We start from the raw sequence: 27,857 nt of genomic DNA, 5'->3' as shown, positions 1-27,857 counted from the left end.
TTACTGGAGGATATGCTCACAAGCTTTGATTGAGAGCTGCTATGTGTGTGGGGGAACTCTGGAGAGTTTATATGCTACTATTTTAAATTTATTGACATTTTTACCACACCTCCTCATCCTTATTTGCTGTCAGAGACTCTGTAATGTTCTCCTCGTCCAAACCCTCCCCACTCTCGTCCTGGACCTCCATGGAGCAAGCTGACTCAGACGCTCTGGATATCAGCACCAAAGTGCAACTGCATGGGGTACTGTGGAAAAGACCTTTTGGGAGGTCCTCAGCAAAGTGGTCCCGCAGGTAACATTGGGCACTTACAATATTCGTTTTTTGTTTTGTTTTGTTTTGTTTTGTTTTGTTTTGTTTTGTTTTGTTTTGTTTTGTTTTGTTTTGTTTTGTTTTGTTTTGTTTTGTTTGAAAAAACAGTTTCGGTAAAACCACAATACAAACAACGAATATACCTAACATTTTAATCTTCACTGTAGACCCAGAGCTCCAGTGGCATTTGTTATTAAGTAGCTATAAAATTTTATCGCTGTTTTTGCTGTGCGAAGAAATTCATGTATTGAATTTAGGATAGTATATTTTTTTCTGTATTGCCTTGTGCTGTAATGTACTTCAAAAGCTTTTATGGCTTAGACGATATCCTGTAACCCATCATTATATGCAGTAGCTTACTGAGCAGAGTTGTGCCAGTAAGCTGAGTAAGTCAGATCTATAAGAATGTTCTGTACTGCTGGCGAGATTTTATACATTAGGAAACATAAAAATCAATTTATAGATGGCACCCAGTTTTGTGAGATCAGCGCTGTACTGTCATAGAAATGAATGTAATGTTTATGGATATCTGTTAAGTTAAGAACAAAAATAAAGTAATCAATTTGAGTAAGAAAGCTTACATTTTTGGATAGTCTAAATATACAGTAGTTATTAATCTAGTATATAATCTGTATTTTTTTACTGCTATTAGCTGTTGTGCATCATTGTGAAAAAGTTTGTGCTTTCATAACAGATTCTTCATCATCAAGGATAGCTTCCTGTTATACTATGCTGAGAACGAGAAAAAAAACTTTGAGACAAATCGATACTTTAACATTCACCCTAAGGTATGCATGCATACACACGCGCACACACGCATGCACACACGCACACACACACACACACACACACACACACACACACACACACACACACACACACACACACACACACACACACACACACACACACACAGATTTTGTGCTTTATTTACGTGCGTTTTATTTGACTGCATAGAACTAATGGCCTACTTAATAATATTTATAATATTATTGGGTATTTACACAACAGTATATAGCCTAATATACTGTAAATATATATATATAAATATATATGAAGATTTTTGTTCCAAACGGGATAAATGGCATTAAAAAATAAGCTACGCCAAAATCAGTATTGTATCAGGTCAGTATTAAAAAGTAAATTCTTAAGTTTATGTAAAATCCAATATCCGCTGTGTTAGTCTGTCATCTTTTCTCCCTTTTTTCCCAAAACGTGATAAACGCCAGTCCTTTTTCTCTGCAGAATCCAATAAATCTGCTCAACAAATCACAGCGCACAATTCCATGCACTATAAACAACAATGGCAGTGCGTTGATTACACACTGAATCCTAGTTTTCCCTCATCTACTTTGTACTTCGTGATCAACAAACAAACAAAAACCAAATAATACTTTTAATGGCATTGCTAAATCTGTGGTGTTTTTTTGTGACGGGAAAGAAATGTAAGCCATCAAAAACTAATAATTTATGCGAGAGGCACTCAGGAGACAAAAATGCTGATCTCCCGACAGCATCAAGCTTCTGTCATGCTAACACATTGACCCCAGGGGTTATTTTACTCGAGGCCAACGAAAATTGAACCTATAATATATAAAAAGTTCTCCTTATAATAAGTTCTCCTTATATTATCATATTTAACACATTACAATTTTACAGTAAAACATATCAATTAATATTCTGAATGTTGGATGAATAAATGTTAAAAAGCAATATTACTATATTGCAGATATTCTATAATTACTAATTTTATAATTACAACAGAGTTGGAATATAGCTAATTTTTTGTTGCCAGATTGTTTATTTCATTTGATGTTTATTTCATTTCATATTTTATTATATCAATAAAAAAATTCTAATTTTATTGCATTAATAAAAATCATGGTTACCATAGAGCAGGGGTATATACTGCGTGGTGCTCTCCCTCTTTGTGTCCCAGATCTGTCAAAAATATAACATAATCCAGCATGCAGAAATTTTTATTAAGGCTACTTAGTTTTATATTTAATTTTAATTTGATACATTTTATAATAATTGATTTTAATGTTTTAGGGGCCATTTACATGTCACAAGTAAAAGCGCATGTTAAATGCGGGTCAATCTTTTTTTAAGTCTTTCCAAAGCTCTCTGGAGGTTGTGCTCCCATGGTGTCTTCTGTTGCTAAGCAACCATGAGCCAAGCTCATGGTGGCAAGAAAACCTTCTCAGTTACATCTGTAACCTCTGTTCCCTGAGATAAAGGAGCAAACAGAGCATATTAGCTTCTGATAAAGTGAGCGCTACAGACTTGAGGAGTTATTACAAAGAGATGCAGCGTCTCGTTCCATATCACAGGGAACAGAGGTTACAGATGTAACCAACACGTTCCCTTTCAAAAGAACTAAACTCTGCATCATAAAATGACACTATGGGTAACGAAATGCCCACTATGCCATAACAAGTTGTGTCTGTCCAGGTGTGAAGGTGTTACGCACAGCTTAGGACATGAAAACCTGAGATCCAGGTGAGGATGAGAGGTCCAATTATTAATAATTAGCAGAGGTGAAGGCATTCCGCGCACCTTGTAAGCTAATGAGCCTCTACTATCCATTTACTGATGTTTTGTTTCTAAGCTTACTGACCCCTACTAGAGGATCCAAAGCAGACCAGTAATTGGTTGGATCTTCTCCACAGAGATATATTCCTCCACTGCCTTAAATGGAGGAGGAAGATGAAAGGCCTGTAAAATTAAGGATCTAGCCACATGAGTGAGAACCATAGGTACAGTATGTACCCCAGTCTGGGGTGAACAATGTCTTAAATTCTTTCTGGAGCAAATAATAGTAATATATGGCCAGAAATATATATATATATATATATATTTATATATATATATATGAAGAGTTTGGTTCCAAAACGCGATAAACGCCATTTTTGAAAAAAATGAGTTACTGCCAAAATCAGTATTATATCAGGTCAGTAGTTAAAAGTAAATTCTTAATTTTACGCAAAATCCAATATCCGCCGTGTTATTCTGTCATCTTTTCTCCCTTTTTTCCCAAAATGCGACAAACGCCACTGCTCCTTTTTTACAGAACGCAATAAATCCATTTCTGATATTACAGCCCACCAGTCACGCAATGTAAACAAACAATGGCGGACGCGCTGAGTCCACGGAGTCCTAGTTTTCCTCATCTACTTTGTACTTCGTGATCAACAAACAAAACAAAATAATACTTTCATTGCATCGCTAAACCTGTGATGGTTTTCTGTGATGGGAAAGAAACGTAAGCCATCAGCATCTAATATTTTCCCTGAGAGGCACTCGGGAGACGGGTGCTTGTTCTCCCGACAGCATCAAGCTTCTCATGCTAACACATTGACCCCAGAGGATCTTATGAAAAACTTTCCATAATTTTACTCAAAGTCAACAAAAATCGAGCAGGACCAAAAACATTTTACAGCTGATCTCTGTGAAAGACGTTAAGCGAGGACGTCAAGTAACCGCAATGACAGTGTTCTTAATATGACAAAGTAAGTGTTTTGATTAATAACATTAATGTTTATATTTTTAATTAGTGTGTACAACTAGTCAACTAAATGAATATAACATGGCAAAGATGAATGCACATTTATATAGGCTATTGATTCAATAGATTTATAGCATTTTGAATAAAAACTTGTCATGGATTTATTGCATTTTGTGGAAAAAATTATCCGTTTTTATAATAAATCTTTGAAAATCAACTTATGGATTTGAATTTTTTATGTTTTTATAACCTAAAGATGCTATGTGAAAGTTTGTAACAGAAAATAGTTGTTTTCATCTTGTCACTTTCTTGGTATAGAAAACACGTTTTTACCAAAATTTGTCAAAATGGATTTATTGCGTTTTGGAACCAAACTCTTCATATATATAGTGCTTTTTTTGCAGCACTCAAACCGCTTTACATATGAAGGGGGGAATCTTCTCAACCACCACCAATGTGCAGCATCCACCTGTATAATGCGAAGGCAGTCATATTGCACCAGAATGCCAACCACACACCGGCTTATTAATGGAGAGGAGACAGAGTGATATTGCCAATTAGTATATATGGGGATGATTGGAAGACCAATAGGCAAGTTTGGCCAAGATAATGGGGCATACCTCTACTCCTTTTCGAATGACATCTTGGAATTTTTAATGACCACAGAGAGTCAGGACCTTGGTTTAATGTCTCATCCAAAGGACAGTGCTTTTTGACAGTATAGTGTCCCAATCACTATACTGGAGTGTTAGGACCCACACAGACGACAGGGTGAGCATCTGGTGGTCTCACTAACACCTCTACCAGCAGCAACCTGGTTTTCCCAGGAGGACTCCCATCCAAGTACTGACCATGCTCAACCCTACTTAGCTTTAGTGGGCAAGCTGTCTTGGGCTACAAGGTGATATGGCTGCTGGCTCATGGGGTGAAAACTCACCACTTTAGATCTTAACAACTTCAGTTGAGAGATAATAACTGATTCCCTTCAGTGGTCAGACCCATAATTTACACAATTCCAGAAAGGGGTGAAATATGACCCCCTGGTTTGTGTTAGAAGGTCCCTCCTTAGAGGAATCTCCCTTGGCTGACCTGCCAACAGGGCTAGGAGTTCCAAAAACCATACTCAGACTGGCCAAAACGGAGCTATACGTAGGAGAGATATCCCTTCTCGTCAAACACTCTCTTTCTGCATTAGGCACATCTGTACCATGGCATCCAGACCGAGCGGGACTGGATGTGTCAGGGAAAACCATAGGAACAATGGGCCATCTTTCGAGATGCCAATAAGTTGATTTCTGCTCCACCTTATCTCAATTTCCCTGACCTCAGCCCATGCCTCAATAGAATGTCTGCTCCCACTTTCTGGGCTCCTGAAATACATATATAGCTCTGAGTGATAAACGTTTCCCTTGAGTCCAAAGGAGAACCTAATGCAGCAGTCTGCACAGACTCAGGCCTCCTTGGTGATTTATGTATGAGACCACTGATGCATTATCTGTCCTGACCAGTACATGATGATCTCTGAGGACTGGAAGGAAGTGTTTCAGTGCCTGAAACACCGCTAAGGTGTTTCTCTAGGCGGTTTATGACAAAGGGGATGATGCTCTGTTCACAGCTGCCTGGCTAAGCAGCCTTCCATTACCGCTACCCAACCCGTGATGCACGCATCCATCATCACTATTTTCCTGTGACAAAGCACCCCCAGGGTCAGACCATGATAGAGAAACCAGGATTTTTTCCATATAGTTATGGAATAAAGGCATCTGTGCATAACCCTGATGATACGGAATGGGTTCCTCCTTGAGAAAAAAAAATATTTTCAGCCACCACTGAAGACAAAAGCTGAACTGCCATCTTGTGAGACTTAGCTAACACCAGACATTTGTCTATGTAATTTAATGTATGGATCCCCCGAAGTGTCTATGGAGCAAGGGCCAATCTTGTGAACATGCATGGGGAAAAAGCTAGCCCGAATGGAGCAACCCAATATTGGCACGCTTTACCTGCAAATGCGTAAAGAATGGAGATGTAAAGAATCTTGAAACAATCCACGGATCTGAAGCAGCCACAATATTGGAAATTGTTTCTCCAAGATTGAACTTGTATCTCTTTAGAGATCGATTGAGATGCCTAAAGTCTAACAGCCGAAGCCCCCCATATAACATACTGACTGTAGAAACCAGTTTAAATCTCGAGGGGGAACACAATCTATGGCCCCCTTTTCCAAAAGATTTAAAACCTCCTGCTTTGACACCCTAGTCTGTAAGGGGTCTACCTCAGTGGATAAAACCCCTTTGAATCTGAGAGGCTGAACAGTGAACTAAATCCTGTACCCGAAGTGTCATAGACGGCGGGTTTAACATATCGACTCCCTAAGGGGTTTTCGAAAAAGCAGTTATTCCCTGCTTGCTGAGCATTAGGGCTTCTTAGCAGCTGGCTTGTGGTTGGCCAAAATGACATTATTGTCTCTTTAAAATTCTTGAAACCGCTGCCTCAACCTCCAAGCTCTACGAAGGGGGTCACCTTATATTTTTGCTGCTGTCAGGAGGAGCTGGCATTAAGCAGTACACGCTTACCTTTTTCTTTAATCCACGATAAATTTAATCATAAATGCCTCTCCATGGCTACCATAGCTGCCAAAGATTGACCAATAGCTTGTGCTGTCTCCTTGGTAGGTTGTAGTGCTTTGTGTTTATACTTAAAAAAAAAGTTGAATCCATGATTTTGTTCCTTCAACATGAAGATCAGGGATAAAGGAAGTTCCCGATTCTGAGGTTGAACAAGTTTCTTTAAAAACTTCTCATCCAATTTTCTGGCTGCTTTAATTTCTCAGCCGGCACTCAATGTTTAATATCTTTACTGCATGAGTTACAACCTCTAAACTCCTCGTAACTGGGGGAGAGAGATGGTGTTTCTCCTAAATCCATTGCATCTAAACTCACCGCATCTAGCTCCTACGACCTAGTGTATTCCAATGATCTCCTGATTAGGGGTGGTAGAAGCTGCAGTGCAGGCTTCCCAGTCCCCGCCGAAAGCATCTGGTGAAACCAGCGAGGGCTGAGAAAGGCTTAGGGCGTTTCAAATTCTTTGGCTAATTCCATTTTGCAAACCCATGACTGGAGACTCTGCGCTGGCTCTGCAAATGCAGGTCCCGAGCCACGAGGAACCCTAACATTTCCTGACTCATCAAACTATGCTGCCCGGGAGTGGAGTGTCTTCAGAGGCAGAAGCTCACAATGCTCACAGACAGCCCCCTCAAGGGCAGCCTGGGCATGGTCCACCCCCAGGCATTCCACGCAGACCTCATGTGTATACATGTCCATGATAAAGTAAGGACACTGAACAACAAAACGTTTAAACTCTTTGACCTCCCTATTTATACCTTTCGGTTTCGCCGTCATGTGTGACCTTCATCACTTGCTGCTATAAAAGGCAAGATAGTTAAACACATTATTCAGGTGCATCAATTATTCATAATTCATAGTGTCATTTCATGACGCAGCGTTAAGTTCCCTCGAAAGTGAATGGAAGGCATGTTTGGATTTTTATCACTCATCTGCATTTCACATTAATCATATCATTATCACCACTGGGATTGTGAAGTGCTCATCCAGAGAAGAGCTGGCACACAGAATGAAAAGGAGGTTTGTTCACATCAAGTCACAGCATCCAAATGCGACACCTCATAGGGAGTGAGAGGGTGAGATATAATCAAAGTCCCTTATCTTTGATGTAATGCAACACATTAAACTATGGATGAGAAAAAGAGGCATAAGCCTCATGTGCCTATGGTAGGAACAGAGGAAAGATGAGAAGAAACATGCCAAAGATAAATCTATGCAGCTATATTATTGAAATCAGTGAAATCTTTTATGCTCCTCATGTCATCATTAGATTATCAGACTTTAGCCTGGTTTACACAGACAGAGTCACAATATATTTCTACAATTGGAAGGATGTTAAATGTTACACAGTGTCCATAACAATGTCCTCTAATTCAGTACCAGCTATGTTACTTATCTCGTTATGATATATTTATAACATTGGTGCGAAAAAAAAAATGTTGGCCCCCGTACTGATTTTTTTTGTATGTTTGTCACACTTTATTGTTTCAGATCATCAAACAATTTTAAATATTAATCAAAGATAACACAAGTAAACACAACATTATGAAGGGAAAACAAAATCCAAACACACCTGGCCCTGTGTGAAAAAGTGCTTTTGTGGCATTTCTAAAGCTTTGCTTTTCTAAAGCGAACCACAGTTAGAGCCATTATCTACAAAGGGCAAAAAAAATGGAACAGTGGTAAACTTTCCCAGGAGTGGCCAGCCGACCAAAATTACCCCAAGAGCACAGATATGACTCATCCAAGAAGCCACAAAGACCCCACAACAACATCCAAAGAACTGCAGGCCTTACTTGCCTTAGTTAAGGTCAGTATTCATGACTCCACTATTAGAAAAATACTGGGCAAAATGGCCTGCATGGCGAAAAACTGCTGCTGAGCAAAACAAACATAAAGGCTCATCTCAGTTTTGCCAGAAAACTTCCCATTACGTCTGCCGTAAAAGTAACACAGCATTTTAGAAAAAAAAAAACATCATACCAACAATAAAATATGGTGGTGGTAGTGTGGTGGTCTGGTGCTGTTTTGCTGCTTCAAGACTTGCTGTGATTAATGGAACAACAAATTCTGCTGTCTACCAAAAATCCTGAAGTACAATACTGGCCATCTGTTCATGACCTCAAGCCGAAGCAAACATGGGTTCTGCAGCAGGACAATGATCCAAAACACAACAGCAAGTCCACCTCTGAATGGCTGAAGAAAAACTAAATGATGACTTTGGAGTGGCCTAGTCAAATACCTGACCTCAATCATATTGAGATGCTGTGGCATGACCTTAAAAAGGTGGTTCATGCTCAAAAACCCTCCAATGTGGTTGAATTTATTGCAAACGTTTGATTGCAGTTGTTGCTGCTAAGGGTGGCCCAATCAGTTATTAGGAATTTTCACACAGGGCCATGTGAGTTTGGATTTTGGTTTTTCCTTCATTATAAAAACCTTCATTTAAAAACTGCATGTTGTGTTTACTTGCGTTATCTTTAGTTAATATTAAAGTGTGACAAACATAAAAAAAAGTTAATTTTTTTTTTAATTACACATAGAGCAGTAATATGATTTTTTCACAATATTACCATTAAAAGGTTTTAGGGTGACTTTCACATAATTATTGGACTATTATAATAGCAAATTCATTAAAACTACAGAATAACACAAACAAAACTGTCAATGCTGTAAAAATAAAATCAAAACAAAAACACATGTTGGCAAAAAAGTATAAAGGTTTAATAAATGTATTCAGGTATTGACTTTGTTAGGTAAGTGCAATGCTTTTATAATTTAGGGTATGACAATATTTACTTACTGTTATAAAATAATGTATAATAAAAGATAAAAAACACTATTTATAATTTTTAAAAGTATTATTATATGTTAAGTGATTGAATTTAAACAATACAGTTACAGAAATATTGTGCTTTTATGAATGTTTAAATAGCTCTATGGCCCTTCTATGAGATGCCAGTCTCAGAAATGGCCCCAAGCATATATAGAAAAATATATAATGCAGAATGTGGGGCACATACAGGGCACATTATTTACATTTTTTTCTTCTTTCTTTCTTATAAGGGTGTGATCCCACTGGGTGGATGTGTCGTTGAGCCAAGAGAACATCAAGGCATGCCATTTGCTATGGTTATCAGCCATGAGGACTTCACTGTAAAAATTATTTTCCTATTGTATTTTACAAAATTGCACTCACTATGTTTAATATGTTTTTACCATACACTTTTCAACTGGAAATGGAAATAGACTTAAATTATATTTTTGACTACAAGTAGATGTTTCGTTATGTCCTGTACAGGGAAACATTGTCCTGGCTGCCGAATCAGAGTCAGAGCAGAGTCAATGGGTGGAGATACTACAGGATTCAGGAAAAGTGTGAGTGATTCCAGTCTTACTCTCCAGTTATGTAAAGTTTACACAAGTAATTGCACATTTAAATGGATGCTCCAGCCAAATATTAAAATTACCCCATGATTTACTTAAGCAATTTGAGATACATAAATTATGTCCATCATCTTTCAAACAAGCACATTTTGAGTTATTTTAGTAAATATTGCTCTTCAAAGCTTTATAATGGTAGAAACCAGGTATCAGGAAACAACTTCTAACTTTAAACCCCAAAAAGTACATCAATCCTTCACAGAAGTAATCCACACAGCTCCAACCGGTTAATAAAGGTCTTCTGCTGGTAATCGATGCAATTTTGTAAGAAAAATATAAAAAATTTAAACTAAATAACCTGTAATAACTAGCTTCCCATAATGACGTCATCTTGGCGAATCACGAGGGAGTTTTAGTATAGTAAGCGTTGGTTACCATAGGTACATTGTGCAGTGACACTCTGGAATCGCTTTATTAACTATTTTTATAGTTTATAAAGTTCAAAATATGTATTTTTACTTACAAAATCGCATCGATTACCAGCAAAAGACCTTTATTAACCCATTGGAGCTGTGTAGATTACTTCTGTGAAGGATGGGTGCACTTTTTTGGGATTCAAAGTAAGAAGTTGTTCCCTGATCCCTGTTTTCTACTGTTATAAGCTTTAAAAATCAAGAAAATTTACTAAAATAACTCCAAATGTGTTCATCTAAAGGATGCTGGACATGCGTATCTCGGATTGCTTGAGGTTGAGTAAATCATGGAGTAATTTTGATATTTGGCTGGAGTATCCCATTAAGGTTTCTTTCTGGCATGTTCCACATAAAAAAAATAAATATATATATATATATATATATATATATATATATATATATATATATATATATATATATATATATATATATATATATATATATTTGAGGCCATTAATGTGTCATTTGAGATTGTGGTATAATATTAACATTATCGTTTTAGAGTTTATTATAAGTTTCTATTGTGGTGTGTTATAAATTGTGGATTCCTCTGAAGCACTTGGAAGAATGCTCAGTTGGGGGAGGCTATGATCGAGAGTCTGGAAGCTCAGGGCCTACAGCTGGCCAAAGAAAAGCAGGAATACTTAGGTGAAGATGAAAGTGTTTTTTCTTTCTATCCTAAGGTTTTAATGGTTAATGTTTTTCAAGTAACAAATTTGCAATGTGTATTCATAAAGCTTTTAAACAATGCTCTAATCCATTAGGCTACTCTTAAACCATAAATAATTAACATGGGATGACTTTGATTTTATGTAAGCTGCATACATCTGTCTTTTTATTATTACTGTATTTTATTTCTATATTATTTATTGTTTTGATGACATTGCCTAATTATTCAACCCAGTCTCACAGAGTTGCTTATAAATAGCACGAAGTGTGAAGTTTTATTTATTGGTTTCTCAATTTTTTTTTGCTATTTTTTACCATTGTCACTTGGGTCTAGGTTTAGAACAACTTTTTGTTAAATTGGAATTTGGCGTATGTATTGCATGATTTTCACACTTCGTGCTATTTATACACATCTACATGAGACTGGGTAGAATTATTCCAGGTTGTATTGCAGTAACTAGTAATGGTATTTAGAGGCGATCATGCTACATTTTAGTAAAAAATTAATTGTGTCAATGCAAATATTTGATATGCTTTGCCTTGGATATTAGTTTAGGTTCTATTTACAATCATTTATTTGTTTGTTTGTTATTGTTAGATAAGCTAATGGAAGAGACAGAGGAACTATGCTTGGAAAGAGAAGAGAAGGCGGTTAGTGCTCATATTTTTGATGAACTTAAACCCCAAAATATTTAAAATGTAAGCATACACAATTGTGTGTGCTTGTGTTTGTAGGAGCTGGAGAGACTGAATCAGTTGCTGGAAGAAGAAAAGCGGAAGTTTGAGGAAGTAGTACAAGAGCTGAGATCAGAACAAGAGCATATTAAAGTGTAAAACTTTTTTATTTTAGATAAACATACAAAATAAGTAGGCTACATATGAGTACAGCACTTATTTAAATAGGCCTCCAAATCCATGTGAACCTAAACTTTAACATTGCTTTGTGTTGGTAGGGATCTGGATGGCACGTCTCAATGTCTGAGGGGAGTAGAATCTGAGAAAGAAAAGCTTCATAGTCTCACAACACTGCTGCAAAAATCCTTAGAGGTATTACCCTCAAAATAATTTGAGATCTCTTTGCTGATATTAGAGATTAATGTTATACATGCTATAATGGTTATGTAGGGTATAATGTACAGTCAGCGGGATATAACAGCAAAATAACCCCCCAGGGTAATCAGGGGGGTAATCAGGACAGAAGTGGTCTTGTATCACCCTGAAGGGGTTTTATTTTTGCATTAATTGGCTGATTGTATATTAACCTACATATTGCATCTGCTTATTGGCTGAGTGTATAATAACCTGCTTATTGCCCAGCTACTTATCAAGTAAATAAATAAATAAATAGACATGAAATATTCATTTGAATTCAATTATTTCTTTGTTTACTTTTAGATGAGGCAGAAGGACAAAACCCAAGCAGGGTTAGACTGGAAATATAGGTTTCCCAAATGACTTTCAGTTTTACAGTATTGAACGATGGTTCAGGAATATTTTAATAATAAAGGCTGTGACTGATTATTGTAATAGCCTAATGTTCCAGAAAGGCTGTGTGATAACTGAAATTAGAATATGGGACGAAGCTTTACTCTTAAAAATAAAGGTGCTTCATGCCATTGAATAACCTTTAATGGCTGAATGGGTCCATAAAGAACCTTTAACATCTGAAGAACATTTCTATTTTTGCAGTGAAAAGGTTTTTTTAAGATACTATTTTTAATAAACCTTTCCCTGAATAGTTATTTGAGAAACCAAATTAGTTCCTCTATGGCATTGCTATGAAAAATCTTTTAAGCACCTTTATTTTTAAATGCTTTACCTAAGGCGTAAGATTGTTTATACAGCTTTATCATCATCAAGTAGAAATGTGGACACACTGCATCAGTTATGTTATATCCAAGTTATACTCGACGACAGTGAGTAATGAGTCTGATGTGTGCAGTTCCTGAGTCTGGGTTATTTTTAATGTATAAGAGATCCACCCAGCTGAAGTCAATATAAAACAAATCAGACTGTCTCTTCAGGAGCTTTCCCAGGAGAAAGAGCGCACTCTTGAGCTGCTGAGAGGAAGAGGGCAGGATGGTACCAAAACAGGAAAAGATCATCAGGCCTCTTTAGACTCCCAGAATCCCGAGGTGCAGCTTCAGGGGAACCTGCGCCACATTGAGGAGCAGATGAGGAACCTGCTTAAAGAGAAGGAACAGGCAAATCAAAGGTGAGATAATCCATTACTTTATGACTAATAATCCTTTCTGTGTTTCTAAGTCGGAACATAACTTATTAAGAGAACTATTTCTTAAAAAAGCATTGGTTTTTGCATGCAGCACCAATCATGTGCACCAGCCATTGTCTGACCTGACCTGGAGCCGAGTAAATGGAGTGTTTAAAACACAGTAATGGAAATGTACATTGATCCCTGAATAAGCAAGTCTATTGATCAGACTCAGTAAAGTGACTGAGGCATAAAAAAGAAAGAGTGGATTGACCAGCGGATATAAATGACCTCAAAAGTAAGAATTAAATAAGTTATTGTTTTATATGGACCATTACACAAGAACTAAATGAAGTTATAATAGAATACTTTCATTAAAAACCAGCTTGATAAGATAGTACACATTTTTCCTGTTTTGTGTTTATAATATTTATTAAAGAGAAAGTTTGCCTCAAAATTAAAATGATCTTGTCATTTACTCACTCTCATGTTGTTACAAACATGTATATATTTCTGTGTTCTGATGAACACGAAGAAGGATATTTTGAGGAATGTTTGTAACCAAACCATTCATGATCCCCAATTACTTCCATAGTATTCTCTTTTCCTACTACAGAAGTGAATAAGGCTCATGATGTTTGGACACAACATTCCTCAAAATATCTTAGTTCGTGTTTATCAGAACAAAGACATTTGGACAGGTTTGTAACAACAAGTGAGTAAATATCAGAAAATAATTTTTATTTTTGAGTGAATTATGCCTTTAAAGAGCCACACAGATCCAAAATCAAAAATAACCTGTATTTCAGTGTGTCATGTAGCTGTCCATGAATGTAAACAATGTGCAAAGTTTTTGAACTAAAAAGTGCATGATTAATAAAGTTATTGGCTTCTTAAGTAGGGAGTCAACTCTGAATCGCTGAAAGGAGTCGTCATATGGATTGAATCTCCTGCCTGTCTTTATATGTAATACGAACACTTTGCATAATAATCTCCACCTACAACCTTGCCCGCAGGAGAAACGAAAACTATGACCTGCCCACAGCAAGTTAGTGTGTAAACATCATATCACGCTGTGTTTTCAGTTTGTGTTGTTTTCACTGCCAAAGGATGAAGATATATTAAGTATCTGTGGTTAAAATTACTTTTTCATGGAGGGATTTACTAGACATTTGGCTGTTAAGAATCAGTGTTTAAAATTACTTTTTCACGGAGGGATTTACTAGACGAATGGCAATGAAAGATGGTTCAGTACCCATTTTATTTGGAACAACATGCGTCTCCTAACCACAACCTGTAAGTATGAGTATAGCTACATACTTGCTTAAATTAGTGTAAAATGGTAAGGTCTGTCATCATTTTTATAACTTGGGCTAATGATGAATGATGTGTATTGATGTTGTTGTTTAAACTCTTAATATACTGTCAGAGAGTCACATTAGCAAGCGGCTTATGCATGCTGCACTTACGGTTTTGCTATGACCCTGTTAGCTTACATAAATGCTTAAATGAGTGTAAAAACTTTAGTGTCTGTCATCGTTTTTATTGCTTGGAATAATGATGAATGATGTGTATTTATGTTGTTGTTTAAACTCTTAATATACTGTCAGAGAGTCACATTAGCAAGCGCTAACACATGCTGCACTTACGGTTTTGCTATGACCCGGTTAGCTTACATAAATGCTTAAATGAGTGTAAAAACGTTAGTGTCTATCATCATTTTTATTGCTTGGACTAATGATGAATGATGTGTATTGATTTTGTTTTTTTAAATCTTAATATACTGTCAGTCACATTAGCAAGCGACTATCGTATGCTGCACTTAAGTTTTTTGCTATGACCAGGTTAGCTTACATAAATGCTTAAATAAGTGTAAAATGTTAGTTTCTGTCATTGTTTTTATTGCTTGGATTAATGATGAATAATGTGTATTGATGTCGATGTTCTCTTCTCAGTAAATCATGTTAGCACTAGCTCAATACATGTTGCACTATTGTTGGTCTGTGCCACTGATCTGTGGTCTGTGCGGAGACTGTGTCAGTTGACCAACCAGAGCAGAGTAGGCTACTTAAAGGTGGGGTTTAGGCAGACTGAGTCGTTAAATGGCTTCACATGAATCGTTTGGGGATCTCTGAGAAATGGGGTAATTTTCATTCATCTTATATTTTGAGAAAATTACAGTATTTTTTGACCTTGCATGCATTTAAACCTGTTGTCCAGGACTTATAAATAGTGATAGGATGCTTAAAATTTGCATCTTACTGGCTCTTTAAGGCAAATGTATTAAAGTGCACCTATAACAGTGCTAAAAACGTTATTTTCTATATTTGCTGTAATACAATGTGTTAAAAAAACAACATTATTTTCCACATACCGGACACAACTCCTCTATGCCCTGCCTCCCTGAAATGCGTTGATTTTGTACAATTCTCACTGTTCTGAAAAGCTCAGTGTCATCCAAATAGCTAATCTGTATGTTGTGATTGGCCTGAATACCACCGGAAATGTGACGCTCCTTACCGTATTTGGAAGATTAGCTCTCAATGCAATACTGACAGGAGTTAATATCGTCTTCACTACTTAATCCATACGCGCTGAATCTGATCCAGAAAAAGCAGTTGACCAAGCTGATCGATCAAATTTACCAGCACAGCTTGAGCAGAAGTAACAGATTGGTAAGGTAAGGAAGCTAAAATATAAAACCATGTCTGCATTTATGATCGTAGAAACGACAAACAACAAGTGCTCGTGTACATGTCAACAGGCCCAGGAAGTAAACTGTTGCCTACAATCTAATGTGTTCGTCGTAGTCCAAGAAAAGAGATTTAAATTGGAGACGGTAACTCACATCATCGTTTACTTTGGGATTTGTACCTTTGCATATTGTTAACATGCACCAAATAATGTGTAAAATTGTGAATTGCAAAATAGGTGCTCTTTAAATTGTCAAATCAATGCATTGATTATAAAAGTATACATTATGTCTAAGGTTTCAATGCAGGCTAATATATCTGGTCTAGCATACGACACAGTCTACTGTATATGATGTGTACTATGGGTAAAATTCAAATATTCTATATGCATAAAAAACCTAGATGACCTAATTGGTCAAAATGTGCAGTGTATTGTGGTGTCATATATTGAAATCATAATGGTTGAAATCAAACTCAGATCTCAGAATTTGATTTTGAGACTTTAGCCAACCTCTGAAAACAACATATCTGGCATATTAATAGATAAATCAGTTTTTTCCACTACTAATTCTTATGACAGTTCTCTTTACCCCTGCAGGCTGAAAGAGATTGAACTGAGAGCCAAAATTCTGCAGGATGAAAGGGAGTTTTATTCTTCCCAAGCTTGTGCACTCCAGCAGTCTCTTACACAGCTCACAACAGACAAACAGCACACTGAGGATGAGCTGAAGGTGAGACCTAACGTGCATTGAAAAAAAGAAACACTGTAGAGAATAAAACTATGTAGAGAAACGCTAAAAACAGTTGGACACAACCTGCTGTAAATGGCTGTAAATTCAGTTGTGGAACACTGCTCAGACAGTAAGAACAACAGAAAAAACAATTTAGTTTTTAAGTGCCCATTGACTGTCTGCTTTAAAGAACAGTGTGCATATTTATTTATTTTCAACCAGTGGCAGCTTTTTAGAAAAATCTAGGCTATGGCATAATTTTCTTTGGCCATACAACAATGACATTCACGAATAATAGAACCATAAAATCAGATTATATCCCCTTATAAAACGGTTAGTTCCAATCCTTGATTCTGATTTTTCTAGCAGAAGGAATGTTTTTATTGATTTAACTTCATAAAAGTTGCACTAATATTTTTTTTTTACTTTAATATTGTGTAGTAACCGTTTTATAAAAGCAATAAGGTACTCGAGGCAAGTGCTGTATCGTGAATAAGTAACGGCTGAAGGGGTTGCAGGCACTCCGCTTCGCGTCGTGCCTAACAATGCCCTTCAGCCGTTACTTATTCACGATACAGCACAGCCTCTCGTACCTTATTGCTTACTTACAAAAATGAACCATGTTTTTTTGAGGCTGGCACTTCTTAGTTTTCCCGTGCTGAGCACTGAGAGTTGAAAATTATTCAACTTTGGGTAAAAAGCTGAGCTTGTCAATTTCAGTTCAGCAAGAGAAGTATCACAACACCCAACTGGCGCATCATATAAAACATGTTACTAAGCCGCCAAATTCACACTGTTGAGACGCTATAATAAACTCATCTTTGAATAGCGCCATCACGCTTGTGCTGTCTGTTTCTGATCATTTAGCCACACATTTAATTGTAGAATCTTTTATTTAAACCTCATCTGCAAGTTTAAAGCGAATTCCTAACTGAGATTTAAAACAGAGTTTAAAGTAATTGAGCAACAGGATTAAAGATAATCTAGGTTTACTGTAAAATTTAAACCTGGATCAAAATGACAGTTTATATGTAACCCTAATTATTTTTAAACAAAATTTCAAGTTTGGTGCAACAGAATTATTAAATAAGCCTCGATTTAAACCAAATTTAAACCTAATCCTTGTTGGTGCAACCCATCCTAAAATAGTTTGATGGCACACAACAAGAGTTAACCGATAACAAACCTAAAATACAAACTAAAAAACTAAATACTATTCACAGTAAACATGACTTAATATAAAAACAAGTCTTACCTTTTGTCACCATGCAATTTTTGTCATGTACAGTAAGTGGCCATATTTAAAAAAGCAGGCAAATAATAAATGCATTTCACTGCAACAGCGTTTCAAAGGTGTTCCAGATAAAACTGTAAGAAGATTTTTAATTTATCCTCAGAGAACATAAAATCATATTACTCATGCTGTAAAGTATCTTGATCAAGTGTGGGTAAGAACCGTAAGACTGTTATGTGATTGCTAAAACAAAGAATAATTTTAATTGCGAAAAAACACTACGTACAATCTTAAAGTGAGATCCAATCAAATAAGTCGCCATTATGATAATAAAATATGGGTTGAAAATAAACCAGCATTTTTTAGCGTGTATGGGTATGAAACCAGCTTTGTGTGGGGACAGAATGAATTGTAAGATTTAGATCATGTCGTCATTTGAGCTGTGTAATCTCAATTAAGTCCACATTTAGATTTCAAAAATCTTGTGCTGACTTGACACTCATGGTTTGAACGAGGAACTGTCAATTTATGGATAAAGATCCCAAGGGCGTAGGTTTGATCCTGGCATTGGTGGGGACATAAATAAAATGGTCGGTCGCATTGCAAAAACTGTTTATCACCGTTTACTTGACATAAACAACAGACAACTCAGTGACCTCTGACTCGCCACCCCCGGTGCCATCCCAAATTTAATGTACTATAATAAACAATTCGTTATGTCCTAGAGCCTAATGAACAGTAACTGTTTAAGTCTTTGTCAAAAAAAAAAAGAAAATGACATTGTAACATATATGAATCCATATTTACTTTATAACATTGAAGAATATGCAATTCATATTTAATTCTTAATTTAATTTTGCCAAAAAATCCCAGTGTTGAAGTAGGTATGAAAATCATGCTGTTTCCTGAACAACGTTTATTAACGTTTCTGTAGTTCACATTAAATCTTCTTTTCATTAACAGACAGTTAATCAGTGTGAAAAAATAGTTTAAGTTTAAAATGCAACCTTACATTATGTCTACATCTGTGCAAATAATGAATACAGTGCAGTAATGTAAAGTATTCAGCAATCATGACATGAATTCATGTTTTTACCATGTTGGGGTTATTTTCTTTCATGGATTAGGGACCCCCTAAATAACCTTGCCACCCCATTTATAAAAGGTTGACACAAGTCTGCAACTCCTCAGGTTAACATGGGATTGTCGTGTATTGGTGAAAACACTGTCCTTGAATCATTATGTGACACAACTTGTTCCGTATTTTGTGCATGAAACAGTTACAGTGGGTATAATAATACTTTCTTCCTCACTTACCTGTAGCCCGAATAATCACGCGCGTCTTGTTGAGTGAACTTTGGCGCGTTGCACAAAGTGAAACCATCCTATCACACGTAGCGAGTAAAGACAATCCCATCATAAAGTGATGTGAGTTAGAGAGGCGGGACTAAAGAAATGCAAAGCCAATCATATTAGCGATGTGAGTTACGGAGGCGGCCATTGCAGAGAACGAAAGCTGTTAACCGTTTGTGTACCACGTAGAGCGTTATTTTTACAGGACGGGATTGCAAAAGATTTCTAATCTCATTTAAATGATTCCTGAAAAAAATATAATAAGTAAAAAATAGAAAACACAAGAATAAGATGGACATCAGTAATTATATATAAATACAGATTAATTGTTTGGTCGAAATTATTGCTAGGGACAATTCAGTCTTCCCTGAATATTGGTAAGGACATGTCCCTAGCGTCCCACCCTAAATCTACGCCCATGAAAGATCCTATTCCAAATCTTTTCATTTTCAATGACAGTACAAAAATAAAACTGTGGGGGAAAGCACAGAAAAAAAGTTGCAAACTGTCTTCACCCCTTCCAATATTAATTTATGGATAAAGATCCTATGAAAATTCTTTGCTTTCTACATAATAAGCAATCTGATTTCTGTGTGAACGATTCCTTGAATATAGCTTTATCAAGTTACATACAACACTAAGTCTCTCACATCCATTCTCCATCCATATCTTTCGTTATTATGTTACCACTCAGTGATAGAAAAATCTATTGAAATTCTATAAACAGTTATATCTGTCTCCACCTTTATATCTTGCATGTCTAATATATATCTCTCTTGTACTGTGCATCTTAGACATGCAATACAGTATGTTGTTTGTGCATATGTGTTCATTTGTGTGTTTGTTAGGCTGAGATGGAGTCTCGTGTGGAACTGGAACGTAGGCTGAAATTGGCAGAGGAAGCCTTGAAAGATCTAGAGCAGGGTCTAAATGCAATAGAACGCACCCGTGAGAGAGACGAAAGAATGAGAGGAGATGTCGGCCATCTTCGCAGTGAGTTTACTCAACAAAATCACCACATGAGCTTCAATATGTTTAATATACTCTCAATGCAATATAGTCACAAGCCTTCTTTGAGTATTAACACAGTATTTATTTAGTTAGTTAGATGTTTTGTATAATATTTCAGGAAAGAAAAATATTGGTTACATTGTATTTTAAGTTGTCCTTTTTAACGTATAACGTATATACTGTTAGTTAAGCATCACAGAATGCACTGTTAAGAAAAATGAATGCCAGAATGCATGGGAAGAATTTGTCAGATCTAGGTAAAGGGTGGTTACTCTTTACACTTACTTTACTAAGTGTAAAATATCATTTTTTTTATCTGAGCAACAATTTGGTAAAATCTATAATTGCATTTGTACACTTTCAGAATTTTCTAAATATGTAGCCTACCCCAGAGGTCACCAGTAGTACCCTTTTTATAAAGTACAGCTTTGGACCTAAAGAGTTCATATTTGGTACAATTTCCTTGGTTAATGTTTTGGTTGGGAAATTTCCCTTATGATTATTTGTAAATACTGTTTTAAGAATTGCATAGGGGCTGCAGTCCCAATGAATTTATTTCTCTAAAAATGTGCATTCATTGTGCACAAAGACTTTTCAACATATTCTGTCTTTTGCATAAATAGCGGTTGGTGCAGTTTTAACAGCAAACCATTAAATTTCACACGTGAGCTTGCTTCATTCATACTGGTCAGTGTTTACATTGCGCCGCAAGCCAACATGTAGAAGGCTCAGTGCATTCCTGCCAACCATATACTGTGTGTGTGGACCACAAACATCCGGACTCATTTGTCCATGGCAACTTTAACAAAGACAGTCTGAACTGCTCGAAAACACACAATCTATTTAATTTCCAACTAGAGAGGAGAACAATCTGGATCACTGTTACACTACAGAAAGCAGTGCTTATTATTCTGTCCAACGAGCTGCTCTGGGTCACTTGGATCACATCATAGTCCATCTGATTCCTGCATACAAGCAGAAATTAAAGTGTTCTAAACCTGTTGTGAGGACATCCAAGCAGTGGACAAGGGATCATGTAGAGGACCTTCAAGAGTGCTTGGGATGTATTCAGTTCTGCTGCCAACATTCTGGATGAGTACACAGAGGTTGTGACATGATACATTACTTTCTGTGAGGACAGATGTTTACAATCTTGCACCAGGGTGAGCTACAACGTTCGTCACAGTTGCCGTACAAATACTTTCTTATTCAAATAATTACTCTACCAAGCCACCAGGATGGCACTGATTCCCGTCATTTACAGGAGATTTAAAAATTCAGGAAAGATGAAGAAAAGTAGCCGATTCACCATTGCAAACAAAGTTTTGAACAAACAACAAGAAAACAAAGAACAAGGATCAAGGATTATGGTAAATGAAATGCTCCCTAGCTTTCTGTTCTTGGAAGAAAATCAACATAAAAGAAGAAAGGATGATGGTGTATGCAAACACTGTCTATTGCCATTATGTCATGTTGTTTATAGTGGAGTGTTTTATCTCAATATTTCCTTGCGCATTCTCCCTTCCCCTCATCCCTCATTACAATTCTCTTCATCTTGGATGCTGTTTACACCTGGTCTTACAGTTTTTTTTACAGACGCTAGGACACATTTCTCAATACTTAGGTCACTTTTCCAAAACTCTTCACACAGTTCTCCTAATCAACTTTCAGCTTGGCAAAGCAGTTCATTTTACATTCAAAATGCACTACGACTACCAACACACTTTATTCAGGTCTCAAATCAACTCATTCTTCCTAGCAAAGGTTGACAGCCAACAGGACACTTTGTCACCCACAAAACAATGACCTAAAAACACTAACAACATGTAGCATTATACAGTGTTTTCTTGTGTAAAACAAGGACACATCTCTGTTTATAATTCACTGCAATATATGTTACGGGAATAAATCAGACGGGAATAAATCAGACATGATGCAGAATTATTCAATATTTTATGTAATTTATTTTTAATTTTTAATTCAAAAATACAAGAATTTGTATACACACCATCCACTGATACAAATACAATAGTAATGCTAATCTACTCAGACTTCTCCATTTGGCCAATTGTTTTATAGCATTTAATTTAAAATTTTAAAATATATTTAATTAAGATATTACTGTAGAAATGTAGCAAATTGCGTTCTTATTCAGTTTTGTATTATGTTATAGTATTGAACATAAGTTTACAGTTTTGAAAACAGTATGTACGCATGTGCAAATTGGCCTGTATGTATAAAAAGTTTTGGCAGTTGTTGTGTCTGAGTGAGAAAATAATTCATGAAATTTGAGGGATGTAGTTATTGAATGCATTTTGTGCCACAGCAATAATAATTGATCCCCAATTTATCCCACATAGACTTCTGTTGTGCTCACTGTGTGAAGAGTTTTGTAAAAGTGACCTAAGTATTGAGAAATGTGTCCTAGCGTCTGTAAAAAACTGTAAGATGCATTTTGGTCGGATTACAAGTGGACAACGCTAAATTCAGGTGTAAATGAGGTGTTAAAGGTTTTGAGCTTGTCCACTATCAACTACATTCAGGCCATGTTTACATTAATGCGTTTACCCTTTACTTTTTCACGTTTACGCCTTTCAACGTTGGCTCAGACATAGGCGAAAACGCATTCAACTGGATTGCTATTGTGTAGATGAGCAGTGGTCGAATGTGTTTGAACAGCCACAAAAAACTACTTTCATCTATTGATCTGTGTGATGTATTGAGCACAATGTTTTTACATTGGTCCTGACTTCTAGTACAAACCCACAGTGTTTGGCTGTAGACTATCATTACTAAAGTGGATGCCATCTGCCTCTTTCATTTTTTTTCACTTTATGAGTGTGTGAAAGTTGCGTGAGCTTATTTCATCAATTGCATTAAAAATACTGACAAATCCCTTACATATACATGTATAACATGTTGTGCAGCATGCTTACAAACAACATAAGCAGCAGTACTCTGACATAATATTAGTGCACATCAATTTAAACTCATAATTCCTCACGTTTAAACTTTCTTCAGTATCTACAGATATCTTTAACACCTTACTGGAAATTTGATGTGTCCCAGCCTGCTTTAAGTCCTCCAACAGTATTCCTGTCCCCAAAAAACAGAGAATGACTACAGGCCCGTTGCTCTGACATCAGTGGTAATGTAGTCATTAGAGTGCCTAGTACTGCCCCAGCTCAAATTGATCACTAAGTATATTTCGACCACCAGCAAAACGCAATTTGCGTCATCAAGAGGGTCCGTGGTCATCCGCACACACCATTTGCACGCAGACAAGTTTTTGTGACCATGCTGATTATAGCGCATGCGCAAGACAAGCTTTAATACAGGAGACTCCACTTTAAACAAAATACACAATGTCAATAGAAAGCCTCTGCCATCTGAGTTACATAATGTCCATCATTTTTCATAAACCCCATTCACACAGTACTTTGACAAATTTCCGTAACATTTGCAGAGAGCCTTCTGTGTGAATACAAACACGTACCGTAAATGTTCTGGGATCGCTAGTAACATTGCCGTAAAATGTTCTGTGTAAACAACAGATAGAAACAATGCCGTAAGGGTTGTGCTGTAATGAGGATGCGCGTGTCATCGCAACAAGAAGTTATGGTTCAGCTCTTTGACATGGAGGATTAAAATGTAGATTAACATTCACAACAAGAAATGTCTGCAAACTGGAATGAAGCAGAGATCAGGGAGCGTGTCGCTATCCATTCTGAAGCTAAGATCAGTCACCAGCATAATTGAGCAACGTTTCATGCACTCCTTCATGATCATATCATTAACAAAAATGCACGCACGTCACCTCAACAATAAGTTATCGTTCAGCTATTTGAAATGCAGTTCAACACTAATGAAATGTCTGCAAACTGGACTGAAGCAGAGATCAGGGAGCTCCTCACTACCCACCAACATGACAGAACAGCACATCACATGCTCCTTTATTATCTTATCATAAACAAAATGCATATGTGTGGTTTCTCGAGAGAGAAATAACGGATAATTAGCAAACTTCAACTTTGAAATAAAAACTAAGGGCGCAGTCACACCAAAAGCGCTTTAAACGCTTGCAAACGCAAGGCGCGACGCACTGCCTTTTTTAAAAAAGAGCAGTGCGGCGCGGCTTTTCATATTGCTAAGCAACCACCGAGTCAGCTGTCTTGTCAATCAAATATTGAAGCGTGAGCGCTCTTTTGCTGTTAACTGTCATATTAGCAGAAACTTTAAAAAGAGGACGCTTGCTCTGACCTTGTTTGAGGGTGAGAGGTGCACAAACACGCAGGAGAGAGTGAGCGAGTGGAGTCCGGTTCTTCAAAGCAACTGTAAACTTCCCTCACCACAACGTAAGGCCCGCCTCTCCCCTCATTCGATTGGACAATGGAAGACGCGAATGACGTCAGGCGCTTTTCCGCTCTCAGCGCTCCTTCAAAAACGCGTGCGCGACAGGCGGCAGAAAACCGCAAGGCGCTCGGCGCGCATAAACAGCGCGCAAACGCGCCCTGCCCATAGAATATCATTCAAAAAAGGCGCCTGCAACTGCCATAAACGCTTTTGGTGTGACTGGCCCCTAAGAGTGCACGACTTTATATATGTTGCGTGTCTTTATAGGATCATTTCAGAAAATCATTGGCAGTGTGAATGAACCAAAATCAAACAATCCCAGGATTAATCCCGGACGCATTTTCCATGTATTTTACGTAATTCTGTGTGAAAATGGCTATATGAACACATATTTAGATATTTTTATCTTTATAATGGATGAATATCTAGCACATTCTTTGGACTTGAAGGAGCTGGACCCTATATTGATTCTTTCAATCTGTTATAAAGATTGAAAGAGCTAGGACATAGACTCAACCTACGTCAAGATCCTGTTTGTGGACTTCAGCTCTCCATTTAATACAATTATCCTGGTTCTGCTACAAACTCACCCAGCTGAATGTGCCTGATTCAATGTGTAGATGGATCACAGATTTCCTGTCTAACAGGAGGCAGACAAGAAATCTGCCTCTTGTCTGGTTATGCATCAGTTATAGACAAATTCCTTGTACATGCAAACCAGCACTACTTGGCAATAAAGTTGATTCTGATAACTATACCAAATGGTACTGTAGAGATTAGTAACTTTTTAAAGGGTACTGCCCCACTGACCACTGGGGAACATATTTTGACAATTTATAATCCGTTCTGTCTCAATGAGTCGGAATGCGCAGAGTACAATTTTGAGCTACAAAAAAAACTAAAAAAAAAAAAAAAACTTTTCATAAAAGTAAGTACATTAAGCCCTCGTACATTTTGAAGTTTTAAAGTTAATAGAGAATGTCAAATTGTAAAAAACTCATTTTTGAAAATGTGTTAATTCCGACTCAATTTGCCAGCATGGGTCACATTTTTACTAACAGTGTGTTATTTCATATTTTTTCTCCTTTTTATTTAAAAAAATAATAATAGTGACTTAACATCCAACCTTATACATTTTCAGCATTATTTAATACTGCAGGTACAGGTACATCATTCTACAGATCACTAATGAATCACTAGTTGTGAAGGGGTTTGTAATGGATAATATTTATTTTTTTCCATTTTTATAAACATTTCAAAGTTTAAATGCTTTTGCTTTTTGTTAACTACGAAGAAACTTAACATGAACTTTTCACTCCTGACTTTGCTAAATTGCATGTATGAATATAAAGTTGTGCTTTGTACTCCCAGAATTCTTTGAGGAATGCATCAGTGCTGCAGAGATAGAGGCCAAGCTACCAGCCATCATGAAAAATGCCGTATATCTGCATAAAGCCACTGCTCGCCGCATCAAAAGCTGCCGTATACAGAGACGGGCTTCTAGGAAGCACTGGCGTAAGTGCAACACACGTTCACATGTTATAACACAGTAGGGGTGAGCTGGCAACAAACTAATGCAGGGTTAATTGTAACACGGCTACTGTACAGGGCCAAGCAATCTGTGCTTTTGGTCTTTTTCTCTTACTGTCAGAAGATGATCTCCTGTAAATTTGTGAAAATTTTGATGTGTTTTCTTTAAGATGTTGAACAAAGAGTGTTTTGGAGGCATGGAAGTAAATTTCTTCATCTTGTTTTTTTTTTCGATTTCTGAGTTGGGTGTGTAAGTCACCAAATCCAACCTATTATTTTAGTCACTGTTATTTCCTTAAACATAACACCATTTTGAAACATCAACTGCAACTCCTAACTGCATTTTTACACAGCAGGGTTAGTTGTGACATCAAGTCCTAACACACTGTTTCAATTAAGCCTCATGTATACAATTATAATGAAATGAAAACAATGTAAATACTAATCATTTAAAAATGATACCTGTTAATACAATATCAGGGGAAATAACTGACAATTATGATTTTTTTTGTCTTAATTGTACATCCCTCTTAAAAATTTATATTTATATGCATTGATTCATAATACAAGGATGGTTAGATGAAGAATCATGGATGGATGAATGTGGTCATTAATTTAATATAGGGGTATATATAAACAATATCCGCCTTTAGTATTACAGTAGAATTTTATTTATTATTTGTGTTTAAACCAAATTTTCTAGCAGGTGTAACAACAAACTCTCTGTTTGTTACAATTAACCACAGATAGGGTAAGTTGTAACGTTTGCACTTCTGTCACTTTTGGTGGAATTTGTACGATAACGGTAGGTCCCACAATCAAACTTTAAGTGTTAATTTGTAGCAAAGATGTGTGTAATGATAAAAATAATTCATCCATCTTAAATATTTTTTTAATAATAGAGCCAAAATCAAAAGCGTAAGTTTGTTCCCCGCTCTTAGCTACTATTGGAAAACTAGTTGATGCTAACTTTATAAGGAGCTGACACATGCAGGTTTCTGGGAAACCATTACCTTGTGCTGCACTCAAATTAAATTAAGTTTCATAACTAAATGATCCTACTTCATCATCTCATGCTTTTTTGTGTGCAGTGAAGCACTCACAGTCGTTTGCCTCTTCACGTGGTGTGGATCACGGCCTTAAGGAGCTGAGAGAGACCACCTGATGTTCGACTTCAGATAGATGTTTGAGACAGCGGGCCTATTAAGATCATCACTCAACAACAACAACAAAAAACGTTCAGGGTGATGACTAGATATATTCTGCCAGATGGACATGGACTGACACACCACCCTGAGAACAGATTTTTTTTCATCCTGGTCTCTGTATAAATGTAACTAGGCCTACAGTATTCACATGAAAATTTAAAAATGTGATTTTAACAATGTCATGAGTCAAATTAAAATATAAACTTATCTAACAACACACAGGTCCAGTAAACATTGTTTGCAATCAGTCAAGTAAAATGACACATTTCTAAAAAAAAAAAAAAACAATTTATTTTTTTTAAACAACATAATGCCATTTCTAAAATATATTGTTGGGTCCTTTAGAACAAGCTTCTTATCATTTTTATAATAACTTTTAATAAACCTTTATAACTAAGGTTGTATTTGTTAACATGAAGTACATTAGCTAACATGAACTAACAATGAACAATACTTCTGCAGCATTTATTCATCTTAGTTGATGCTAATTTCAGCATTTACTAATACATTTTTAAAATTAAAAGTTGTAACTGTTAATATTAGTTAATGTAAAATGAACTT

The 27,857-nt window shown here is 36.5% G+C and overlaps 1 protein-coding gene across 2 annotated transcripts; it reads left to right on the top strand.

The window, feature by feature from the left end:
• Nucleotides 1–27,513, top strand: LOC129417175 (pleckstrin homology domain-containing family D member 1). Of its 2 annotated transcripts, none has more exons than XM_073864913.1 (13): nucleotides 1–295; nucleotides 1,008–1,101; nucleotides 9,512–9,601; nucleotides 9,747–9,823; nucleotides 10,859–10,950; nucleotides 11,570–11,622; nucleotides 11,707–11,801; nucleotides 11,925–12,018; nucleotides 12,996–13,186; nucleotides 16,475–16,607; nucleotides 20,043–20,187; nucleotides 25,930–26,073; nucleotides 27,180–27,513. In XM_073864913.1, exons 1-13 carry the CDS (start codon nucleotides 144–146, stop codon nucleotides 27,251–27,253), a joined length of 1,434 nt encoding a protein of 477 aa, XP_073721014.1. In that variant the 5' UTR covers nucleotides 1–143; the 3' UTR covers nucleotides 27,254–27,513. The 2 variants fall into 2 exon arrangements, with proteins under 2 accessions (XP_073721014.1, XP_073721015.1); XM_073864914.1 differs by lacking the exon at nucleotides 1–295 and adding an exon at nucleotides 603–699.
• Nucleotides 27,514–27,857: the final 344 nt, after the last annotated feature.

This window comes from Misgurnus anguillicaudatus, unplaced genomic scaffold (assembly GCF_027580225.2).
Source record: "Misgurnus anguillicaudatus unplaced genomic scaffold, ASM2758022v2 HiC_scaffold_28, whole genome shotgun sequence".
Taxonomy (NCBI): domain Eukaryota; kingdom Metazoa; phylum Chordata; class Actinopteri; order Cypriniformes; family Cobitidae; genus Misgurnus; species Misgurnus anguillicaudatus.
This window is presented reverse-complemented; position numbering and strand designations above follow the sequence as displayed.

Bases quoted from the DNA above. Each gene is read 5' to 3' on its own strand.
- LOC129417175 (XM_073864913.1), top strand. From the start codon at position 144: ATGTTCTCCTCGTCCAAACCCTCCCCACTCTCGTCCTGGACCTCCATG. The intron at 12,019-12,995 runs GTATTACCCTCA...CTGTCTCTTCAG, and splicing joins TGCTGCAAAAATCCTTAGAG to GAGCTTTCCCAGGAGAAAGA. The intron at 13,187-16,474 runs GTGAGATAATCC...TTACCCCTGCAG, and splicing joins AAGGAACAGGCAAATCAAAG to GCTGAAAGAGATTGAACTGA.